Source organism: Myxocyprinus asiaticus, chromosome 12 (genome assembly GCF_019703515.2).
Source record: "Myxocyprinus asiaticus isolate MX2 ecotype Aquarium Trade chromosome 12, UBuf_Myxa_2, whole genome shotgun sequence".
Taxonomy (NCBI): domain Eukaryota; kingdom Metazoa; phylum Chordata; class Actinopteri; order Cypriniformes; family Catostomidae; genus Myxocyprinus; species Myxocyprinus asiaticus.
In genome coordinates, this window is record NC_059355.1 from 44,494,952 (window position 1) to 44,516,782 (window position 21,831).

General features: G+C 37.8%; 1 protein-coding gene across 2 annotated transcripts in view; it reads left to right on the forward strand.

The window, feature by feature from the left end:
- The first annotated feature begins 6,498 nt into the window (after window positions 1-6,498).
- The window catches only part of LOC127449202 (vesicle-associated membrane protein-associated protein B-like), a 28,977-nt gene continuing 13,644 nt past the window's right edge, over window positions 6,499-21,831 (forward strand). For both annotated transcript variants that reach the window (XM_051712470.1, XM_051712471.1), the window contains exons 1-2: window positions 6,499-6,788; window positions 16,130-16,282. In XM_051712470.1, the coding sequence (XP_051568430.1) occupies window positions 6,731-6,788; window positions 16,130-16,282 (211 nt within the window). In that variant the 5' untranslated portion in view covers window positions 6,499-6,730. The remainder of the gene's footprint in view (window positions 6,789-16,129; window positions 16,283-21,831) is intronic.

A 21,831-nucleotide genomic window follows, 5' to 3' on the forward strand; every position in this document is an offset into this window, starting at 1 on the left:
CTGGCGTGTTTTGAGCGTTTGTCCAGGACGTGAGATTGCATTTTAGCCGTTTGTGTTAGTTGGCAGTAGGACTCTTCAGATCCCTTGCTGTTTGTTTATTTCTTTTGTTACTGGTTCAACTGACTTTGTGAAGACTTGTCAAATGCTGGAATTGTCTCATCTTTCATCTTTCTCATTCTTTTGCAGAATACATTATGGCCTACACGTACTACATGCTTTTACTATCTAGACAGGGATAAAACAGGAGTGTATCTGGAAACTAAAAAACAGAATCCTTAAAGGGATTCACCCAAAAATGAAAATTCTGTCTTCATTTGCTCAGAAGTCAGATGGGTTTGCAACAACATGAGGGTGAATAAATGATGACAGAATTTCCATTTTGGTTGAATTTAAGAACCAGGAAATTTTAGGTGGAAATAGGTCATAAAAGGCAGAACTTATAATAGATTCGCCCATGCAATGTCAAACATTTACTTATTGATCATCTCAAACATTATTATGGAGTCTACAGAGCACTAATAATGTTGGGAGAATAGAACTTTTTCTATGTACCAGAAAACATTTACTGAAGGTTTGTTTAGCCAAAATGAATAATTGTTACAATTTGTCATATAGATGACCTGTCGATGTGTAGAAATTACACGCATCACCTTGGTTTTTGCTTTCTGTGCTTTATGCTACGACACTATATGCAGTTCTGCCAATGCGCCATGATGTTGTTCAGGAACTCAGAAGTGCAATAATTATAGTTTTTCCCAAAAAATGTGTGCCATCAGTAGTTATAGCATGAGTTTACTTGCTCAATAAATATATAAAAGCTTATTACAGTAGTTATTTGATGATTTTTAGATTTTCCTTTAGAAGACAATGCTTTACTTGTTGAATAAAAGAAGGGAACTGGTGGTACTTGGAAAAAATTGCACTTTCGGAAATTGTTGTGTCAATTTGCGAAATCACTAGAAATGTCTGACAAAATTGTGGTCTTAAACAGTCTCTATTGATGTTTATATAGAAAAAATGATTTTTTCCACTGACTGTATTATACCAAATGTTTAGTAAATGTAAAAAGTAAATGTACCTCTCACTCAAAGAAGAATCTTAAACTTCTTTTTATTTTCTGTGTTATGTAAAAATCTTTTGAAAATGAAACTAAGGTCAACTAATGTCATTTATTTTTTTTTTTATTACGCTTATTAAAGGGCCTTTACAATGTATGAAAATGCATTAGACAAGCCGTAAATGTAGAGTTTTTGCCTTGCACGAAGTCTGTGATTCACAACAAGTCTAATGTGTCTCATTTGTGTTTCGGAGCACAGGCTTTGCTTTAATACCTTTAAATGTAATTACAGGCTACACTTGAGTAAGACAGCTTAATATGCTGTCTGGTCATTAGTATTGTGGTTTGGAGTGGTGATTAGGTCAGAGAACAATGTCAACAGTCTTGGGCTGGCCCTAAGAAAGTTGTGAAATTCTCATGTACTTTTCCTTGTAGATACCACATATTAGAATGTGTAAGTTAATTGATATGTAGTCTTTTAGGCATTATTATATTTTACCGCTACTTGCCACTGTGTTTCAGTATATACAAAATACAGTAATTAAACCTAATCAAATGTGTTTTTTTTTGTGTGTTTTTTTTAGCTTATCTCTGTATTTTTTGTCATGCAAAAAGGCTTTGAAAATATCCTTTTATTTGTTCATTTGTGAATGTGCAAAAAGGAAATGTTGAGCTCTTTATTAGAAATAAAATGATACAAAATCCAATTTATTATTTTTTATTGATTTATGTTTATGGTCAATGATCTGTGAGAAGCTACTGCAAATTATTCTAGTTTTAGTAAATATTACTATAAATATAAAAAGAATCAGAATGACTTTATTGGCCAAGAAATTTGTCCCTGTTTCAAGAAGCTACACATTATAACAGAATATCACAAATACAGAAAAGTGCAGACACAGTCACATAATCATGCACGTAATATATAGTAATTCACTATATACAGGCATGTGCTAGAATGTATAAGAATGTTCTGATTATGTAATAGAAATAATGTTTACATATTGCACATTACATTAAATTGCATAATGATGGGAAAAGGCTTAAAATGTGTCAGTATCTTCTGCCTATAGAGTTCAGACCGACTGAGAATATGTTAGCTGCAGCGATCATTTCTTCTGCAGTGGCCAATGGGCTAAATATATAATTATGACACTTGTGGTATGTGTGTCTCTTAGGCTGGGCGTCCCTGCTGCTCTTTTAATTGTGCTGAGGAAAGTAAATCTGTCACCCAAGAACTGCCAAACTGATCATAAATTAACTCTAGCATTAAATGTTAGTACAGTGTGATCTAGAAGCTTGGAGGAAGATAAAGTAATTAATGTCAATTCTTGGAATTGTAGATATTTAATAATTTCCTGACTGCTTTTGAGGCACAGACATACATTTTCTTCTGTTACATGATTATTTGTTTTATTTCTCTTGCAGGACATTCGAGGGGCTTTACATGATGATTAACAATTCATAATCTGGGTATGGGGGAAATGCCATGAACAAGTACTGAATGTCCTGATTCAGCTAAATCTAAAAATGCTGTCTCAAATTTGCATGCATGTAAGCCCTGACCCAGGTCTTATGTGTCAAAGCATTGGCACCCAAGGCCATCTTTGCACATTTGAATGTAGAGGGCCCATTTCTAATTATTAGCTCAGCAGAGTACTGCACATTTGATGTAGTTTCATTTCCACACCTTTAAAAATGTCTCTTATAAGCCGGATTACAGAGTGCAAGACCGTTTTTTAAATGGTGAATCTCATGAAAACATGTCCAAGCCACATTTCACTGCAAAATTAAAAGAAAAGAAAAATAAAATGCATAAAGAAAATGGGAAGCCTGTTTTTAGGACCATTATTCATTTTTGTGTTGTTACATTATGTCATGATAATTAAGCACATTTCCCCAGAAATTATCATTACCACAATGCATCCGAATGTTTTACTTTTTCCTCCACATAATTCTCTGTAGTGATTCTTATTACAGTAATCCATGTGTAATCGGATTACAAAGTAATTAGTTGCAGTTGTCTAATTGCTTTCAAAGTAAAAAAAAAGTAGTGTAATGCATTACGTTTCACATTCTTGTAATCAGATTACAGTTACTGACTTTCAGTTAAATTAATTAACTTTAAGATTACATTTTAATTCATACAGATTAATTATAATTTTACATTGCTTGGATTACATTTATCTCTAAATTAATAGAAAAATAATGAGATGTTTAATGCTCCCCCTACCAAGTCATTGTAAGGGAGAAAAGAGTGTATAACTTGTGACAATGGACAAGGAGGAAATATGGACATTATTTTGAAATTTGTTGAGCAGAAAAACAAAAACTTTTCTCTGAAATGTTTTATAAAGCAATTTACAAGTAAAGTAATTAATTTGATTATTTTTTTCAATGAAGTGATCAGTATTCTAATTGCTATTTTTGAGAAGTACTTAGTAATTTGTAGTGGATTACTTTCAGCAATTTACATAACATTTACTGTAATACAGTAATTTATACTGTATTACAGTAAAAATACTTTAATACACTGATTTTAATATATAATTGCCCCCATAAAAAATGGTTTCCTTTTTCTGAGCTGTACAAGATTTGGTGACTTTTCCTCCACTTGCCATCTGAACATGCCAAAAATTTGGGCTTGATTTGATTAGTCTAAGTGGTCATAAAAAAAGCAACACCTTTGGTTGTTGTGGTCAGAAAAGACCGACCATTGAAAATGAATGGGAAAGACCATAACACAGACCAATTTTTTTTTTATTTGTCAAATACAATCAATAAATCAGCCACAATGCAGAAAAAACACACACAGAAATTAAAGAGTGAGACTATAAAACATCCAGAGGGCAAAACATACACACCCACTAACACACACCCACTTACACACAAATGAGCTGCTGAGACTATAACACAGCATTTTTTTATTTGTCAAATAAAACCATTAATTAAGCCACAATGCTAAACACACACACTCAGAAATGAGGGGGTGAGACAATAACACACCCACAATGCAGAACACACACACATACAGAAATAAATGAGTGATACTAAAACAGCCAGGAAGCAGAACACACAACATAAACACACACACACACACAGAGAGAGAGAGAGAAATAAAGGTGTCTCCAAAGCGACATTAAAACCAGTATAGTGTGCAAAAAATTACAAAAATCCATCTGCAAGATGCATGCCATCATAACTACATACTGCCACGGATGCATAAAAACACTGCATCATTCTTTATTGTTCCTACTTTTTTATTGTTTACTTTATGCATTTGTTGTTGTTCATTTTTGCTCTTTACCTCACTGGCTTGAAAATGTTTGCAAAAGAAATTTTTACTATAGAAAGTTTGAAATTGCAAAATGCTTGCTCTGATTCTTCTGTTTTATACCGTAATTGAATATTCAAAATTTTGAAGGTAATTTCTGTTAACTGCAAAAACTGACTCTTCTAATCAGTTTTAAAATGCTAAACTTTGACAAATAATAGTTTGATAATGTCTAAATACATATCCAAATGCATAACTTGTGATAAAATATATAATTAGGTTACAACAAGCAATCAGACAATGCAGTCGGTGGCTGCATAGAACACTGCAGCCATCTACTGGCTATTATTGTCACGACATTATTTTCAGTCATGTTATTTATATTTTGTTCACCAGAGGGCAGAAATCTGCCTCCAATATACACTATATTACCAAAAGTATTCGCTCATCTGCCTTTAGATGCATATGAACTTAAGTGACATCCCATTCTTAATCCATAGGGTTTAATATGACGTCGGCCCACCCTTTGCAGCTATAACAGCTTCAACTCTTCTGGGAAGGCTTTCCACAAGGTTTAGGAGTGTGTTTATGGGAATTTTTGACCATTCTTCCAGAAGCGTATTTGTGAGGTCAGACACTGATGTTGGACGAGAAGGCCTGGCTCACAGTCTTCGCTCTAATTCATCCCAAAGGTGCTCTATCGGGTTGAGGTCAGGACTCTGTGCAGGCCAGTCAAGTTCTTCCACACCAAATGTCTTTATGGACCTTGCTTTGTGCACTGGTGCGCAGTCATGTTGGAACAGGAAGGGGCCATCCCCAAACTGTTCCCACAAAGTTGGTGGCATGGAATTGTCCAAAATCACTTGGTATGCTGAAGCATTCAGAGTTCCTTTCACTGGAACTAAGGGGCCAAGCCCAGCTCCTGAAAAACAACCCCACACCATAATCCCCCCTCCACCAAACTTCACAGTTGGCACAATGCAGTCAGACAAGTACCGTTCTCCTGGCAACCGCCAAACCCAGACTCGTCCATCAGATTGCCAGATGGAGAAGCGTGATTCGTCACTCCAGAGAACACGTCTCCACTGCTCTAGAGTCCAGTGGTGGCGTGCTTTACACCACTGCATCCGACGCTTTGCATTGCACTTGGTGATGTATGGCTTGAATGCAGCTGCTTGGCCATGGAAACCCATTCCATGAAGCTCTCTACACACTGTTCTTGAGCTAATCTGAAGGCCACATGAACTTTGGAGGTCTGTAGCGATTGACTCTGCAGAAAGTTGGCGACCACTGCGCACTATGCACCTCAGCAGCCGCTGACCCCGCTCTGTCATTTTACGTGGCCTACCACTTCGTGGCTGAGTTGCTGTCATTCCCAATCGCTTCCACTTTGTTATAATACCACTGACAGTTGACTGTGGAATATTTAGTAGCGAGGAAATTTCATGACTGGACTTGTTGCACAGGTGGCATCCTATCACAGTACCACGCTGGAATTCACTGAGCTCCTGAGAGCGGCCCATTCTTTCACAAATGTTTGTAGAAGCAGTCTGCATGCCGAGGTGCTTCATTTTATACACCTGTGGCCATGGAAGTGATTGGAACACCTGAATTCAATTATTTGGATGGGTGAGCGAATACTTTTGGCAATATAGTGTATGTTACATTCTCATACTGTCTTCATGCTTCATCTTATTGAAGTGTATGTTTTTACTGTACTGAAGTTGCTTATTTGCATATGCAAATGAATGATAACATTGAGAAACTTACATATAAATAAGATCAAAATAGCAAAAAAAAAAAAAAAAAAGAAATCCCCAGAAGAAGTGCATAATTTTATTGTTACTACTTCAGGAAAGAAGAAATTGTATCATCATCATCATCATAAAAAAGCATTAAAGCATTAATAAAATATATAAAATAATAATAATAAAAAAAATAAAAAAAACCTTACATGAGTTTATTTCTTATAAAAAAAATATCAATATCATGTGCAGCATAAAGCATTTTAAAGGTTTATATGGCACGCAGCCCTGCAAAGTTACCATAACAGTTTCATAACATGCTACAAGACTAATGACCCATAAAGATCATATGTCTTTTAAGCTTTAATAACCCCCCTCCCCGTTTGCCAGCACTGAGTGCATACTGCAGGGGCAGTGACGTCACCGGCAGCCTCTCTCTCACACCCTCTCAGTCCCTTCCTGCTGCATAACAACAGTCGCGAGTGGATCGTATAACACTGTAACCCATTTCCACAGCTGTGTGGAGTTTTTACCGCAAATAAATGTAACAGAATTCCTCATTGACAGCGTCAAGCGTCAACTCCGTCACGGTCAGTCACAGCGGACGTCAGCGCAAACGGCATTTCGCGCTTGAAGCGGCACACCGGTTGGGAGATGGCTAGGCCAGAGCAGGTCCTGCTGCTAGAACCTCAGTACGAACTGAGATTTCGAGGTGAGTGCTGACTGACACCAACATAGACGTGCAACTACAACACTGACGCGAAGGGAGGACGGGCGTGGGGTGTGTTTTTGGGGTCAATGAGGAAAATGAGGGGGTGAGATGGCGTTTACGAAAGGCCTCAGTCCTTATAATTATAGTAGAAAAGGAAGGGCGCGTTAGCCTCCTAGCAGTCCAATTAGATTGACATCAAATGCCCTTCACGTCAAAGAACGGCGGGTAAAATAGCTGCTGGTTACCAGAGAGAGCGAGACTGACTAGCACTTCAGCTCGGACTAACCCGGTTTAGGCCTTGACATGCAGGCAGGCGGCATTGGTGGGCTGGTCATCGCTGACTGTGCTAATTCGGTTAGTATGAAGCATGTCAGCCTACCTAGTGATCAGGGAGACATGGACACTAATGAGAAGTTTATTTAGCTCTTGTAATACTGCTTCATTACCATGGACCTTGACACTTTAAAGGCTGCAGTGACGACTTAAATAGACAGCTATTCATAAGAATTCAGTGGGACATTAAGTGAAACAGGTGCCTTTTAGTGCTATAGCTGTTGATTTTAAAAGTAAATTAAAAATACTTTTTATCAGACCAATCATGTGTTTAGAGTAACTAAATTGCATTGTGCCATAAAGATAAATGTATACATTTTAACCCCTTCCTCTGGTAACCGGGTTGCCCGTAATCCAGTTTAATATGACGTTACTGGACTTGTGCCCACGGTCATGAAATTACAAGGTGCCTATTAGAAAATTTGATGTTGATATTTCCACAAATATATACTTGTTTACTATATTAAATCATGGTAATGGGGGTACATTTTAAGATTGTCTCCTACTGACAGATATATATAAAAAAAACATAAGCTAAAGGGTTAAAAAAAAGACTTGAACTTGTCTGTGAACAAATATTTACAGTATTTCCTGAAAGGATGACGCTGTCGTTATTACTTTAAAAGGAGGAAAATATGATGATCTTACAAGGTTGTTGCATAACCTTGGGACACAACTTCTGGGGAATTTTTTTTTTTATTTGTCAATTAAAAACTAAAAATTGTATAGACAAAATGGTAGCTTTTATTTCCATATAAATAAATAAATATAATAGGACATATGGTTAACTATATTTATTTATCAATAAATAACTATATCACATTTTAAATGAAAGTGATCCATCCATCTATCTATCCCTTTGCAAGGTGAAGTTGGAAACACAGGGATGGGGACAGGCAAAAAAAAAAAAAAAGGCATCCTCATGATGAAATAAATAAATAGTAATGTTAGTACTGCTTGGTTTTTGTTGGTTTGTTTGGGAAAAATGCATAGTAAACATAGCAAAAAGCTGGCATCAGCAATTAATTATTCAAATTTTTTTTCATTATCTGTACACTGTAAATGAGAAACACAAACAGCACCTATATAGAGCGAAACAGTCCCCGCCCACTTTTTCAGCCGCCTGGGTTTCCCGGAAGTATTTTTTCCATTCATTTCTTCCATAGACTTCATAATATTCTTCATAAAAGTGTTCTAAGCCATAAACTAATCCAACCAGCTCCAAGGTGAATCACAACATTGCAAACTTTGTTTTGAAGCAAAAAAGTATTTGAAAATCAGACAAAAAGACAAAGGTACAAGACTGTGTACTTAATGTCTTTCACGAGGGCACAAACTAAAATTCCAAGAAGCATTGGGAATGACGAGTGGACGGTAGCTTCCGGGCTTGTTTGGAGAGCTTTCTTGGCCGCAGTTCTCTGATTGGTGGATCTTTCTCTACTGGACCACGGGTAGTGTAGTTGTTCACCAGAAAATCTGCTATTAAACACGATTTTTAAACAATGAAGTTGAAATAACACGAACAGATGGCTTCAACAGAAGCATATAGACTACTATCGATGAACAACCTCAGGAGGTCTTAAATGTAACTTACAAATATTTAAAGACAATGTTTGTAAGTTATCGGTAAAAATCAATTACTCTATGGAAAAAAGGAATGGGATTTTAACTTCCGGAACCAGACTGTTGAGCTCTATTGTTGAATGAACCCTCTAGCAATTTGAGAAGCAAAGTAATGTTTGGAAGTATATGACAGATTGTTATGTGGCCATTTTCACATCCTCTGAGAGTGTGGGAAATAGAGCTTTCATTTGTTGTTGTCATTATTATTATTATTATTATTATTGTATTGTTGTTCATGACATCATAGTCTCTGGCTCATTGTTTAGCAGTCCAGTAGGTGTTTTAAAAATAGAGGGCGGTTCTACTACTCGGGGCTTGTTCACACCATAAGCCTGTGAGGGAACATTAGACTCTTGGCTTTAGGCTTTCTATTGTGTTCCCAATTAAAACTGCATGTCTTTTGGTCTCCCTAATGTATTTATGTCATGGTCATAATACTTAGCTTATCTCTCTTTGAACAAGTGGTTGGTGTCTAAAACCTGCTTTATGTTAGAGAGAACTCGCTTAAAGTTGCACTCAGTAAATTTTTTATTTATTTTTTCTCCCCAATTTGGAATGCCCAATTCCCAATGCGCTCTAAGTCCTCGTGGTGGCGTAGTGACTCGCCTCAGTCCGGGTGACGGAGGACGAATCTCAGTTGCCTCCACATCTGAGACCGTCAATCCGTGCATCTTATCACGTGGCTTGTTGAGCACGTTACCGCGGAGACGTAGCGTGTGGAGGCCCACGCTATTCTCTGCGGCATCCACTCACAACTCACCACGTGGCCCACCGAGAGCGAGAACCACACATTATAGTGACCACAAGGAGGTTACCCCATATGACTGTACCCTCCCTTGCAACCGTGCCAATTTGGTTGCTTAGGAGACCTGGCTGGAGTCACTCGGCACGCCCTGGATTTGAACTCGCGACTCCAGGGGTGGTAGTCAGCATCAATACTCGCTGAGCTACCAAGGCCCCCTTAATTCTTTCCTCATTAAAAAGTTTTACTCCTAAAGAAATACATTGTAATTTTGAAATATATGTATAACCTTTTAAAAGCTGTTTTATTCCATATGGAAAGGGTCCCCTCATGGAGGCTGCCATGTTAGGATCACATGACCAGCTGAATACTACAGTACTCGCTAAATCTCAGTAACCGCCCTGTTTTGGAAACTTTCACTCATGGATTGTATGAATAATAGCTGACTGTGAATAGTGAGTAAGCAACACTCACCTTTTTTTTTCTAGAACATTTGAAAGAGTATACCGGAATAAGTTTCCAAAATTACTTCATCTCTGGTCCTTATTAGTTACATCATTACCATAAAGCATGTAATATCAAGCAGATGACCTGTATAGAGTGCAACAGTCTGGTTTAGTAAGTACAAATTACATTCATTTTCTCCACAGGCAAATAGATTAAAATTCTGTTAAATAGGGCTGGGCAATATGATGATATATATCGTGGCGATGATTTAAAGTGTCAGTCGAAAGAGATTTTGCTATATCGTGCATGTTGCGAGATGTACATAACCATTTGCAATAATTCGCATCCAGTAAAAATGGCAGTTATTTGCACGCGCTGATTTAGCGCCCAATTTACTGAAGGAATTATGAAGATCAGGCTAGGTGTAAATGCACATACAAGCTCGTTGCTGAACGCAGAAGATTCAGCAGACCAGCGTGATTTGACACACTCTGCTGTGCAGTGTTACTATGATCCAGATTATCACTTTAACGTGTCGAAATATAACACGGTTTTTTTTTGTTTTGTTTTTTCACCCAATTTGGAATGCCCAATTCCCAGTGCGCTTTTAAGTCCTCGTGGTCGCGTAGTGATTCGCCTCAATCCGGGTGGCGGAGGATGAATGGCTTCACACCATCCACCGCGGCATCCGCGCTCAACTCACCACGCGCCCCACTGAGAATGAACCACATTATAGTGACCATGAGGAGGTTACCCCATGTGACTCTACCCTCCCTAGCAACCGGGCCAATTTGGTTGCTTAGGAGACCTGGATGGAGTCACTCAGCACGCCCTGGGATTCAAACTAGCGAGTTCCAGGGGTGGTAGCCAGTGTCTTTTACCACTGAGCTACCCAGGCCCCCCCGAAAGTTCTCTTGACGACACAGCGCATCTGTAGTTTTCCATCATTTGATCATTATTTGATGAGTAATTGCTGATATAATCGATAGAATTGGCAAGAAAATGAAAAGGTGCTTGCTATTAGAACATGTGCGACAATTAATCATTGGTTGACAAAAGCCGATACGAAGCAGAAAAATACAAACTGTGTCGCACGACGATAATCACTTGTGGTAATACAAGAAATCTGTTTTACCATGTCACGAAGCACACTAAAGAATATTATGGAAGCCAAAAGATGTGCACCGCATGAATTCATTTCTATTCAGTCACTGTATTGTAATATATGTTGTTATCGTGATATTGCTCATATTGTGATATAAGATTTTAGTCATATTGCCCACCGATTCTGTTAAATTAACGTTAAAATACCAGCATCTGTGGTTGCCATAAATTTACCGTAAAAATAAAGGGACTGTTTCAAGCATTACAGGATTTAATTGTGCCTGTATATTTAACATTTCCTGGCTGGAGTCACTCAGCACGCCCTGGGATTCGAACTAGCGAACTAGCGAACTCCAGGGGTGGTAGCCAGTGTCTTTTACCTCTGAGCTACCCAGGCTCCCGGCAAATTTAACACAATGATTTTACTATTATTCTAAAATGTAAAAGAAATTATAATAAAGAATGAGTAAGTGTTTCAAAACTTTTGACCAGTAGTGTCTAAACCTGTCTAAACCTGTTAATTCAACATCCAAATGGTGTTATACTGTGTCTCCATAAGCGAGTGATGCAATAAAACTATCGCTCCTGTTTATAATTAACAAAGCTGTTAACAGTGCAAACGCGTGATGTTGGAGCGATCTAGGTTATAGTTTTGACGCCTTTCATATCGTGGCACTCCATCATGAGTCATAATGCAGCACATTTGACAAGAAGGGCAAAAATGCTTTGTGTACCAGCTGCATGGTGAAGAGAGACACTTAAACACCTTTTACATCTCCATCTCTCTGTCTGGAGTTCTGTGCAAAAAAAGTCCCCTGTAATCTACACAATTTTCACTGAACATTATTTGTTTCATGCCGTCCGTTGTGCAGATGTTGCCGAGTCGGTGGCGGATGCTTGCGCCATAAACACACACAGATGGGCACTCTGCTTCTTACGCTACGTATCAGTTTGGTGTCATGCTCACGCACTAAATTACGTGATCATTCGGACCAGTTATTCAAAATATAATATCCTAGCGAGTAACACTGTCGCTCCCTGTTATAGCCTTCTTCCCTGCACATCGGCTCATCTCACTTATGCATCTGTCTATCTGAAAAGCCTCCTCACCAGCAAGTAGCCAAAAATGGATGTTATATTAGGTAAATCAGGTCAGAGAGAACACAAAAAAATATGACGTAACCAAATGCTACTATATAGTTAATAATATTAACAAAAATATTAATATTAATAATATTAACATATGCAATGCACAGATCATGCAATTTTTTATGTATTACAATTATACATTACAATTCATTTAAACTCAGTGATGTTCTCAATTAACGGGAACCTCAAGTAGCAATAACCCAACTGCCCAGACATGCCAATTTAAAATTCAAGCGTCTGAATCTGAGACTAGTCTGTGGAGTGCAGGAAATAGGCCCAGCCGATAATAGGTACATATTTTACAACAATTATGTGTGATTTTGGGAAGTATAAAAGATGGTTTGATCCCTCTGTGATTCCAAGGCAATCCCAACAGTTGTAGTAATGTGTTAAAGCTCTTAAAATATGATGATGTCTCTGGGCTGCACTTTTCTTGCCCGTTCCATCCGTGTAGAATCACTGCTTCCTTGATCTACGTGGCAAAATTACATAAGTGCTCATTGAATTATTATAATGATCATTGAACAGGCCTGTAATAAATATGTTGAGGGGCTATAAAGCAGGGTGTATATGAGAGACAGATGTTGAGATGCCTAGTTGGAAAGAAAAGCCACATCTGCACACATACGAATGCCAAGTATCTCTCCATACAGATGAGTGCTGCATCACTGCAGACAGATGTGTCGGGTATTTCCGAGCTGTACTAAAGGCACACAGAATCACTCGGCGCGCTTCCACATTTGTACCTTGTTTGGCAGGAAAACCTGTTTCATGCCAAATGGTGTGTACAATATTTATTTTTTTTTATTTTTTTTAAGGTAATTGAGGAAACATGTTTTGTGTCTGCAAAATGTTCTTGAACTTTCCTTAAAGGTGAAGTCATTTTAATCCAATAACCTTTTTGTCAAATTCTGCGAATATCTCTTCACGTCCACTAGCTGTCCGTTCTGTGTGTGCGCTGAATCTGGTGTTTGTACACAGCCCTGGCTCTGTAAATGGGAAAATAAACAAAGTTGATCGGATCGATCCACACAACACTATTCCAGCATGCATGAATTTCTGAAGAAGCACTGAAGGGAGGAGTGTGTTTGTTTGGCTGTTGAGTTCAAATATCAACAGCCTTTTAATAGAATAGAATCAAATAGAATCAACAATTCTATCATCATTTACTCACTCTTATGTTGTTTCCAACTCGTGAATTTCTATTTTCCGAGGAACACAAAAGATGTTAAGAAGTATGTTGGGCTCAGTCACCATTCATTTTCATTGCATATTTTTTCATCCATTAAAAATTAATATGGACTAAGGCTAGTGTTCCATGGAAAAAAGAAAGTCAGACTGGTTTGGAACAACATGAGTGCCCGCCCACTTTTTCAGCCGTCTTAGTTCTGTAAGTATTTTTTCCCTTCATTTGTTTTCCATAGGGATTTCATGAAATCCTTCATAGAAGAGTCCTAAGCTATGAAACAAACCAACCAGCTCTGAGGTGAATAAGGACATTACAGACTTTGATTTGAAGTAAAAAAGTATTTGAAAATCAGACAAAAAGACAAAGGCTGGGTAATTACCGTTTTTCATGAGGGAATGAACTACAGTCCCATGAAGCATTGCGAATGCCGTAAATAATGGAAATAAAACGATATATAAATATAAACAATGAAAAAATATAAAACTGTTGATTTTAAACTTGTTGATTTATAAGTAAAGGTACAATATATAAAAATTGTATCGCAAAATATTTAGATATATGCAATATAAAAGTAGTTTGAGAGTGTATGATAGGCAGCTTCATATACTGTGCATCATGGGAGTGGGTGGTTGCTGCTGGACTCGTTTGGCTCATTTTGTTGGCCATGATTCTCTGATTGGTGTATCTTCCTTGGGCAGAGTTGTTCTTCACCAGGAATTCCACTATTAAACACGTTGAAATAGCACAGACTGATGGCTTCAACATAAGCATATACCATTGATTAACAACCCTGGAGCTCACGGAAGATCTGTCTTTAAAGGTTTATAATTATCGTTAAAAATCAATTAGGCCTGGCCTACCCTTTAGAAAAAATGAATGGGATTTTTACTTCTGGAACCAGACTGTTGTGCTCTATTTTCACGCCGCCAACTCACAGACAATTCTTTTTGGGGGAGACTTCTATTCCAAGTCTCCTCAAGACATTGTAGTGATGTTCATCTACGTTCTTCTCATAAATGCGATCATTCTGATTGGACTTCCTTATAAGAGACTACATGATCGTTTAGGCCTTTTATTCATTGACCGACTTCATCTTGTTGTTAGGCACTTTGTATTGGTCAACGGTGTAATCGTTTACCTAATGAAAGTCTACTAAGAAAACAATGATGCCCTTCTGCATGATACATGCTTTGCAATTACTTATGCCTTTATTGTGTCAATAGCTCCATATAGACCTGTATAAATGGAGAACGAAGTAAGGCTTTTGATCAGGATTTTTCATTGTTGGGTCTTCTGGTATCTTTTTCTTGCTTTCAAGGTTTTAAAGTGGCAAGTCACTAGTTTGTCTGCGTCTTTTCCTCTGCAACTTAAACAACATAAAGGCTCAAATGACATAAGGCTCACTATGGGTTTCAAGTGTCACAGTCTCTAAATAATTTAACTGGTTTAATAGAATTAACCCAGACGAGGTGTTGCATACTTGATGTTTGGAGCTGCTATATCACAAAAGGTGAGAGATATTTGGTAGACAAAGAACAAGCATGTATGTTTGACGTTTAAAGTCAACATCAAATCAAAATTGACCTTATTTACTTTCTTAATGTTCTTGGACTTAAAGGAATATTCCGGGTTCAATACAAGTTAAGGTCAGTCGACAGCATTTGTGACAATGTTGATTACCACAAAAATGTGTTTCTCCTTTTTTTAAAAAAATAAAAAAATAAAAAGCAAAAATCAAGGTTCCAGTAAGGCCAATCTTTCTGGGTTTAAACTCAGAAGTGTGAGGCTTATAATTTTATATAAGCACTTACATTAAATCTTCTGTTAAAACTCATACGTCATCATGGCAAGTCTTTAATCAAAATGTAATAACTAGCTCCACCTTTGAAATTACATTCCTTTGCAGCTGATAAGCTCCACAATAAACTGCAAATTTACTTTCAGGTTTCCATCCTTGCTGGTATGGAACGCGCACTTTTCACAATCCAATTAATTTGTGATGGATGAAATTAAGTCCCGCCCCAATTTTGAAAATCCTGTTTCACTCATGAATATGTCTTCTTTAGGATGTAAAAGGGGTTGCGAATGCAGTTTCATGTTGACTTTAAGCCTAAAAATTTATAATAAAGACAATTTTGTGTATAAGACATGAAAATTATGTAATCGTACTGATACACATATAAGATAAAACTCACTGTTTGACCTTCTCGTGACTTTTAGATACATATCTGTTCTTCCTGTTTGAGCAAAGACAGCTTCACCACGAAGGGGAGTCCAAATATTTCACTATTCAAAACTTTCAATATTGTGGCACCATGTGTTACCCATTTCTCTGATAAAAATCTGTTTACCTACAGCTGTCTCTGGTGTTATGCTTGGACTACAGGATTTATAGTGTTTCTAAAAACATATTTGTAGAATTACAAATTTTTCTGCATTTAGTTTTTTTGTTTGTTTGTTTTAGTTTGTCCATATCAGCATAAGCGTTATGATCTTCAGTTCATTCTGATTGGAAATGTTTGAGTGCCGATAAATATGTCCCTTTATAATGTACTGTTTGATCAACTATATAAACACAATTTTTGGCAGAACAACATATTTTATCCATGTACGACATCCTGGACATGTTTAACTTCAGTTTTATGTTCTCCTGTGGAATGAAAACTTTCCATCGTCAGAGCTCAACCTGGGAAATCACCACAAACATTTTCTCTCTTCTCTCTCTTTCTCTCTCTCTCTCTCTCTCTGTTTCAGGTCCATTTACAGATGTGGTGACCACCACCCTAAAACTTGCTAATCCCACAGACAGAAATGTGTGCTTCAAAGTAAAGACAACTGCACCGCGCCGATACTGTGTGCGGCCAAACAGCGGAGTGATTGATGCTGGAACCTCGATCAATGTCTCGGGTAAACACACCTAATTTGTCTGTCCTCTTGAAGTTCTTTACAATAAAGAAGCTTTTAAAGCTGTTTTATAGATTCAAGCTTTATACATACAAATACTTATTCTAAAATACCTCCATGTAACAAATGGTTCACTGCAATTGTTCATATACACTCACCGAGCACTTTTTTAGGAACACTATGGTCCTAATAAAGTGCCCAACGTGGTCTTCTGCTGTTTTAGCCCATCCACCTCAAGGTTCGACATGTTGTGCATTCTTAGATGCTATTCTTCTTTAGAGGAGTTATGAGTTACCGTAGCCTTTGTCAGCTCGAACCAGTCTGGCCATTCTCCGTTGACCTCTCCCATCAACAAGACATTTCTGTCCGCAGAACTGCCACTCAGTGGATGTTTTTTGTTTTTGGCACCATTCTGAGTAAACTCTAGAGACTGTTGTGCGTGAAAATCCCAGGAGATCAGCAGTTACAGAAATACCCAATTCAGCCCATCTGAGATCAAAGTTTTTCCCCATTCCGATGGTTGATATGAATATTAACTGAAGCTCCTGACCTGTATATGCATGATTGTATTCATTGCACTGTTGCCACATGATTGGCTGATTAGATAATCGCATGAATAAGTAGGTGTACAGGTGTTCCTAACGCTTGGTGAGCGTATAGTTAAAGAGAACTACTGATGAGCTTTTAACAATTTATGCCAAATCAGCACTTTGTTTTCCCTTGATTTGTGAAGAACAGTCAAGGCTTACAAATGAAAGCTTTGCAGATTCTATAAGTTCTGTTTTCAAACCTGCCAAAATGTGGGTTAAAGATGTTTAGTACATGGATTAATTAGATTACTCTCATTAAGTACAGTATTAAATTTCTAGAAATACACAAACTAGTAAACGGTTATGAATGTTTTTTTTTTTTTACTTTGTTTTGATGCCTAATTTCAGATGTTTTTTTTTCTTTCTCCCTTTTTTCTCCCCAATGTGGAATGCCCAATTCCCAGTGCGCTCTAAGTCCTCGTGGTGGCGTAGTGACTCACCTCATTCTGGGTGGCTGCGGCGGATGAATCTCAGTTTCCTCCTTGTCTGAGACCGTCAATCTGCGCAATCTTATCACGTGGCTTGTTGAGCGTGTTACCGCGGAGATGTAGCGCGTGTGGAGGCTTCGCTATTCTCCGCGGCAACCTCGCACAACTCACCATGCGCCCCACCGAGAGCGAACCACATAGCGACCACGAGGAGGTTACCCCATGTGACTCTACCCTCCCTAGCATCCGGGCCAATTTGGTTGCTTAGGAGACCTGGCTGGAGTCACTCAGCACTCCCTGGGATTCAGACTTGTGAACTCCAGGGGCGGTAGTCAGCATGTTTACTCGCTGAGCTACCCAGGCCTCCCTACTTTCAGTTTTACATTCTAGATCAAAGCTTTAATGTGAAAACATTAAGCATACTGAGCATACAGGGTTTATAATATTAACCGTGATATCTAAAATCAGATTACTTTTAACCATAACTTAAAAGTAATGATCTCAGTCGGCCAATGTTTCGGTTCATCCCTAGAAATTCCCTTCAAATTCCCTTAATTCATGATATTATTTTCATTTTCAATGCCACAGAGGAATACACAGCCAGATGAAACAGATCTACTTTCCCTTTAATTATATGACTCATCTGCTGCAAGTCCATATAATGAGATGGAACCGCTCTGACGTTGATGATGTCAGTGTTTGTACAATGTGTCACACAGTATTGGTGTTCAAATCCATCAGTCTCAACTCCAATAACAAATGTTCAAATCAAGTCTTTGCTAGTCTTTGCAGAAAGTTCATTTGTTGTGCTTGACAGCTTGACATTTGTCCATTGACAGTTCTGACTGTGTGGCTCAATTTCCTATCCCTGCTATAAGTGCTACTCCACACCACACTTATTTATTTATTTGCATGTCCTGGTTTCTGCATGTGTGAGGCTGCAGGGAAGCGGCTTATAATTGGTGATGCAGCAATATGAAAATTCTTGGCCAAAACCAAAAATTCTGTACACACTGGGCGGAAACAGAAAATTATCATTTTTAATTGGACTTTGTTTGGAATAATTGAACAAATTCTAAATAAAATAATTAGGGATGCACCAAAACCACTTTTTCTTTAACTACACATTTCAGTAAAGAAAAATGTGTAGACTATTAAGAAAGCCTTTATTGTTAACTATTTTACTGGATAATGAAGCAGCATAATTAACAGTAATTCCAGTGAAAATGTTCAGTGAACATGAAGCCAGTTCTATTTTGTTTTTACATTGTATGTGGACCTGGAATGTGGAATGGACTTTTAGTGGATCTCTCCACTAAATTACTCGGTCAATTTAAATATTGTAATTTGTAATGTATTATTATTGTAAGTAATAATAATATAGTTATATTATACAATAATACAATTTCAGTTGTAATTTCTTAACTTCCCCCTGGCTTTTATTTTGGTGGCACACTCCAGGAAGCAGCGCATCATGAGCGTATCACGAGTCATGCGTGCTGTGTGTGTTTGTGTCGACAACAGAGCAGTGCTCGTTCACTGGAGCGTGCTGCACATGCACACTGTATATTTACTTATTAAAAGCATCCATTGCAAATTACAAATCTATTGTATGGCTTTAAGAGTCTTTGAATCTGATGCAGTAGTCATATGGACTAATTTAATGGTGCTTTAATGCTTTAGGTGACGGCGACACTATACTGTAAAAAGTGCATGTGGTGGGCATTCTGATGTGCTATGGCTGCTGTCGCATTATCCAGGTGGATGCTGCACACTGGTGTTGGTTGAGGAAAGTCCCCTGTTCACTATGTGAAGCGTTTTAAGTGTAGTCTCAGAAAAGCACTATATAAGTGTAACGTTCATAGGAGGATGCCCCCAAATCCTAAATTTGGGCTCAATTGAAGATATGTCTTCAGAATATAGTGTTAAATGTGCAATGTGTAATTTCTGCACCATTAGTAGAACCAAATTGCAAAAGTAATTTGCAATATCCCCATCTACCATTGGTCAACAAACAGGTCGTCCCGCCCCAAACTAACACCATTGCTTGAGCCTTGGACTGCTGACATGTCGGACCACTCAAACAAACATTGGTTAAAGCACTTCAGAGCATACAATCACAGTGTTTACTCTCTTTGTGAAGTCAACCTACAAATGGCTTACTTAAAGTTGTTTCTGTACATGAAACTGGGATAGGAGAACTATTTTAAAATTGTCAATCACACACAACACCTCTGTGTTCTGTGTATGATGGAACACTTTACATAACCTAGAGATATTTTTGCAACTACAGTTGTTGGTCTCTGGGACCTCTGAGAGTTGTCCTAATAACTCAGCTATTTTGAAATCTCTGAGCCTCTTGGAATCCCACTAACGTTAAATTGCACTAATTATTCAGTGTTGTTTCCAATGTTTTGGGATTTCTCTCCATGGTGAAAAGTCTGGTCTTTGTATGTGCAATAGTTCTCACTTGCTCACTTTTCCTTTTTTGATCAGTAATTGAAATGAAAGGCACGCTAGTAATTAAGATCCCTGTCCCTTTGGCGTTTGTCGCCGTGAATACGTCATGGATTTTACTTAATGGTGTTTTGACATTTATCCAAATCTATGAGAAAAGTTTAATGTCTCCGCCCATTCTCTGACATCACTATGAATCTGGCTTGTGAAGTTAGGTCGGTTGACAGTCCAAAAGCCACAACTTGTGAACGGGACATGACTCATACAGTATAGCCAGGGTCTAAAATTAACACTCGGCAAGCGCCAAATGTGAGGAAAAATCTGCGTTGGCGAGTATATGAAACAGTGTTACCCGCCAGTTGGCCGGTAACTTTTTTTTTTTTTATAGTTACAGTGCGCGCTGACTTGATTTTCTTATTTTTACTGATGCAAATCTGAATCAGTGACTGACTGAATTTATTCATAAGTGAGTGAGCACATTTACATGTACAAGAATATTCCGAAATGACTCAGAATGTGGTGTTACAGATTATGCGTAATATCAATTTTTTATTTTGGAAATCCGCTGTAACAGACTATTTATTTATTTAGCCCTATCTGCACGTTTCCATAGTAAATTAATTTTGAGACCTACGAGATAACAGGCAGGTGTAATATACGGTATGTAATATGTTCAGCACATATTTGGAGTGAGGAGGAGGAGAGATAGTTAAAGGTGCTATATGTAATATTTTTATTGTACTAAGTCATAAAATGACCATAATATTTCATTAGAGAATTAGGAAACATGCTAAGTTGAAATACTGGCTTCTTCGATAACAATGCTACAGCCAGTATATTCTACTTCTAAATTTCCATTCCAGGCTGGAATTTCTGTTTATGTTTTGGCCTGTGTGATCCCGCCAGTAGTATTTCGACACCGCCAGGTTGCCAGATTTGAACAAGTTTGCAGGCAAACAACACTGTGTGCTGCAGCCATGGAAGCCAGCAAACGAACTGGATCAGAGATAACAGATTCCACCCGAACTAAAAAGCCTTGCCATCCGTCTAAAAACCACCATGACCAGAGGCGTAGTAAAACAAGGATAAATATTGGAGATGCCTTTGGAAGATGGAGATAGCTTAATGCCCAGAAATCCTTTAAAACGGATGATGAGTTGGCTAATTTGCGTGTCAACATTCTGGCAACCCGCATGAGCTTCGAGTCTGGGGCGGGGCAGACAACTCTCCAATATTTAGAATTTGGGAATGTTTTTTTTTTTTTTTTTTTTAGTTAATCCTTCAGCCTCATCTGCTGTTGTTGAGGACCTGAATAAAAACAAATGATTTGACTTAAATGCAGCATAATCAGTGGCGAGAGTGTACAGAAGAGAACAGTGGGAAAATAATGCGCATGTAGTTTATACAGAACACAATTGTAATGTAGCTAGGCTATGCATATTTCATTATATGTAAACGAGCATGAAAACCAATTTTGGAATAAAGGTTTAGCAAGAACATGGACATTGGTTGGAGTATGATGTGGATTTACAGCAAACGCAGTCAATAAAGGTATTTATTATTGTTAATGAACATGAATAACTTATGAGTTGTTAAATAGGCTGCATTATAGGGGCAGAAACAGGTAACTGCACTCACTTTAAAAAAAACAAAACCTTGGTCAACCCCACAAGAACATTCCATATGAACGAATGAATTAACTTACGCATGCACTTTTATTGTACTCTGTTTCACCATAGTAGGATATTTGTGGGCGTTCTGTAGGTGGAGTCCATGTGCTCATTCAGTTGAATTGCTATTTATAAAGTGGGATGCATTTAGAAACATTTCTTCGTGCATACGGATGTTTTATAAATTGTTCATAGGAACATTTAATTGTCTTACATTCACATTTAAGATCTTTTTACGAACGTCTTTAAAAATGAGGCTCCTGGTGCCACATAAATTGCGTTGCACAGACCATGTCTTTACCTGTGCTGTCAACCCCTGTTTTCTCTTGAAAGTAAAGCCAGAACAAGATTAAAACATCGTAAATATGTATAGTTGTAGTAGTAATAGTAACTGCCTGTTTTTTAAT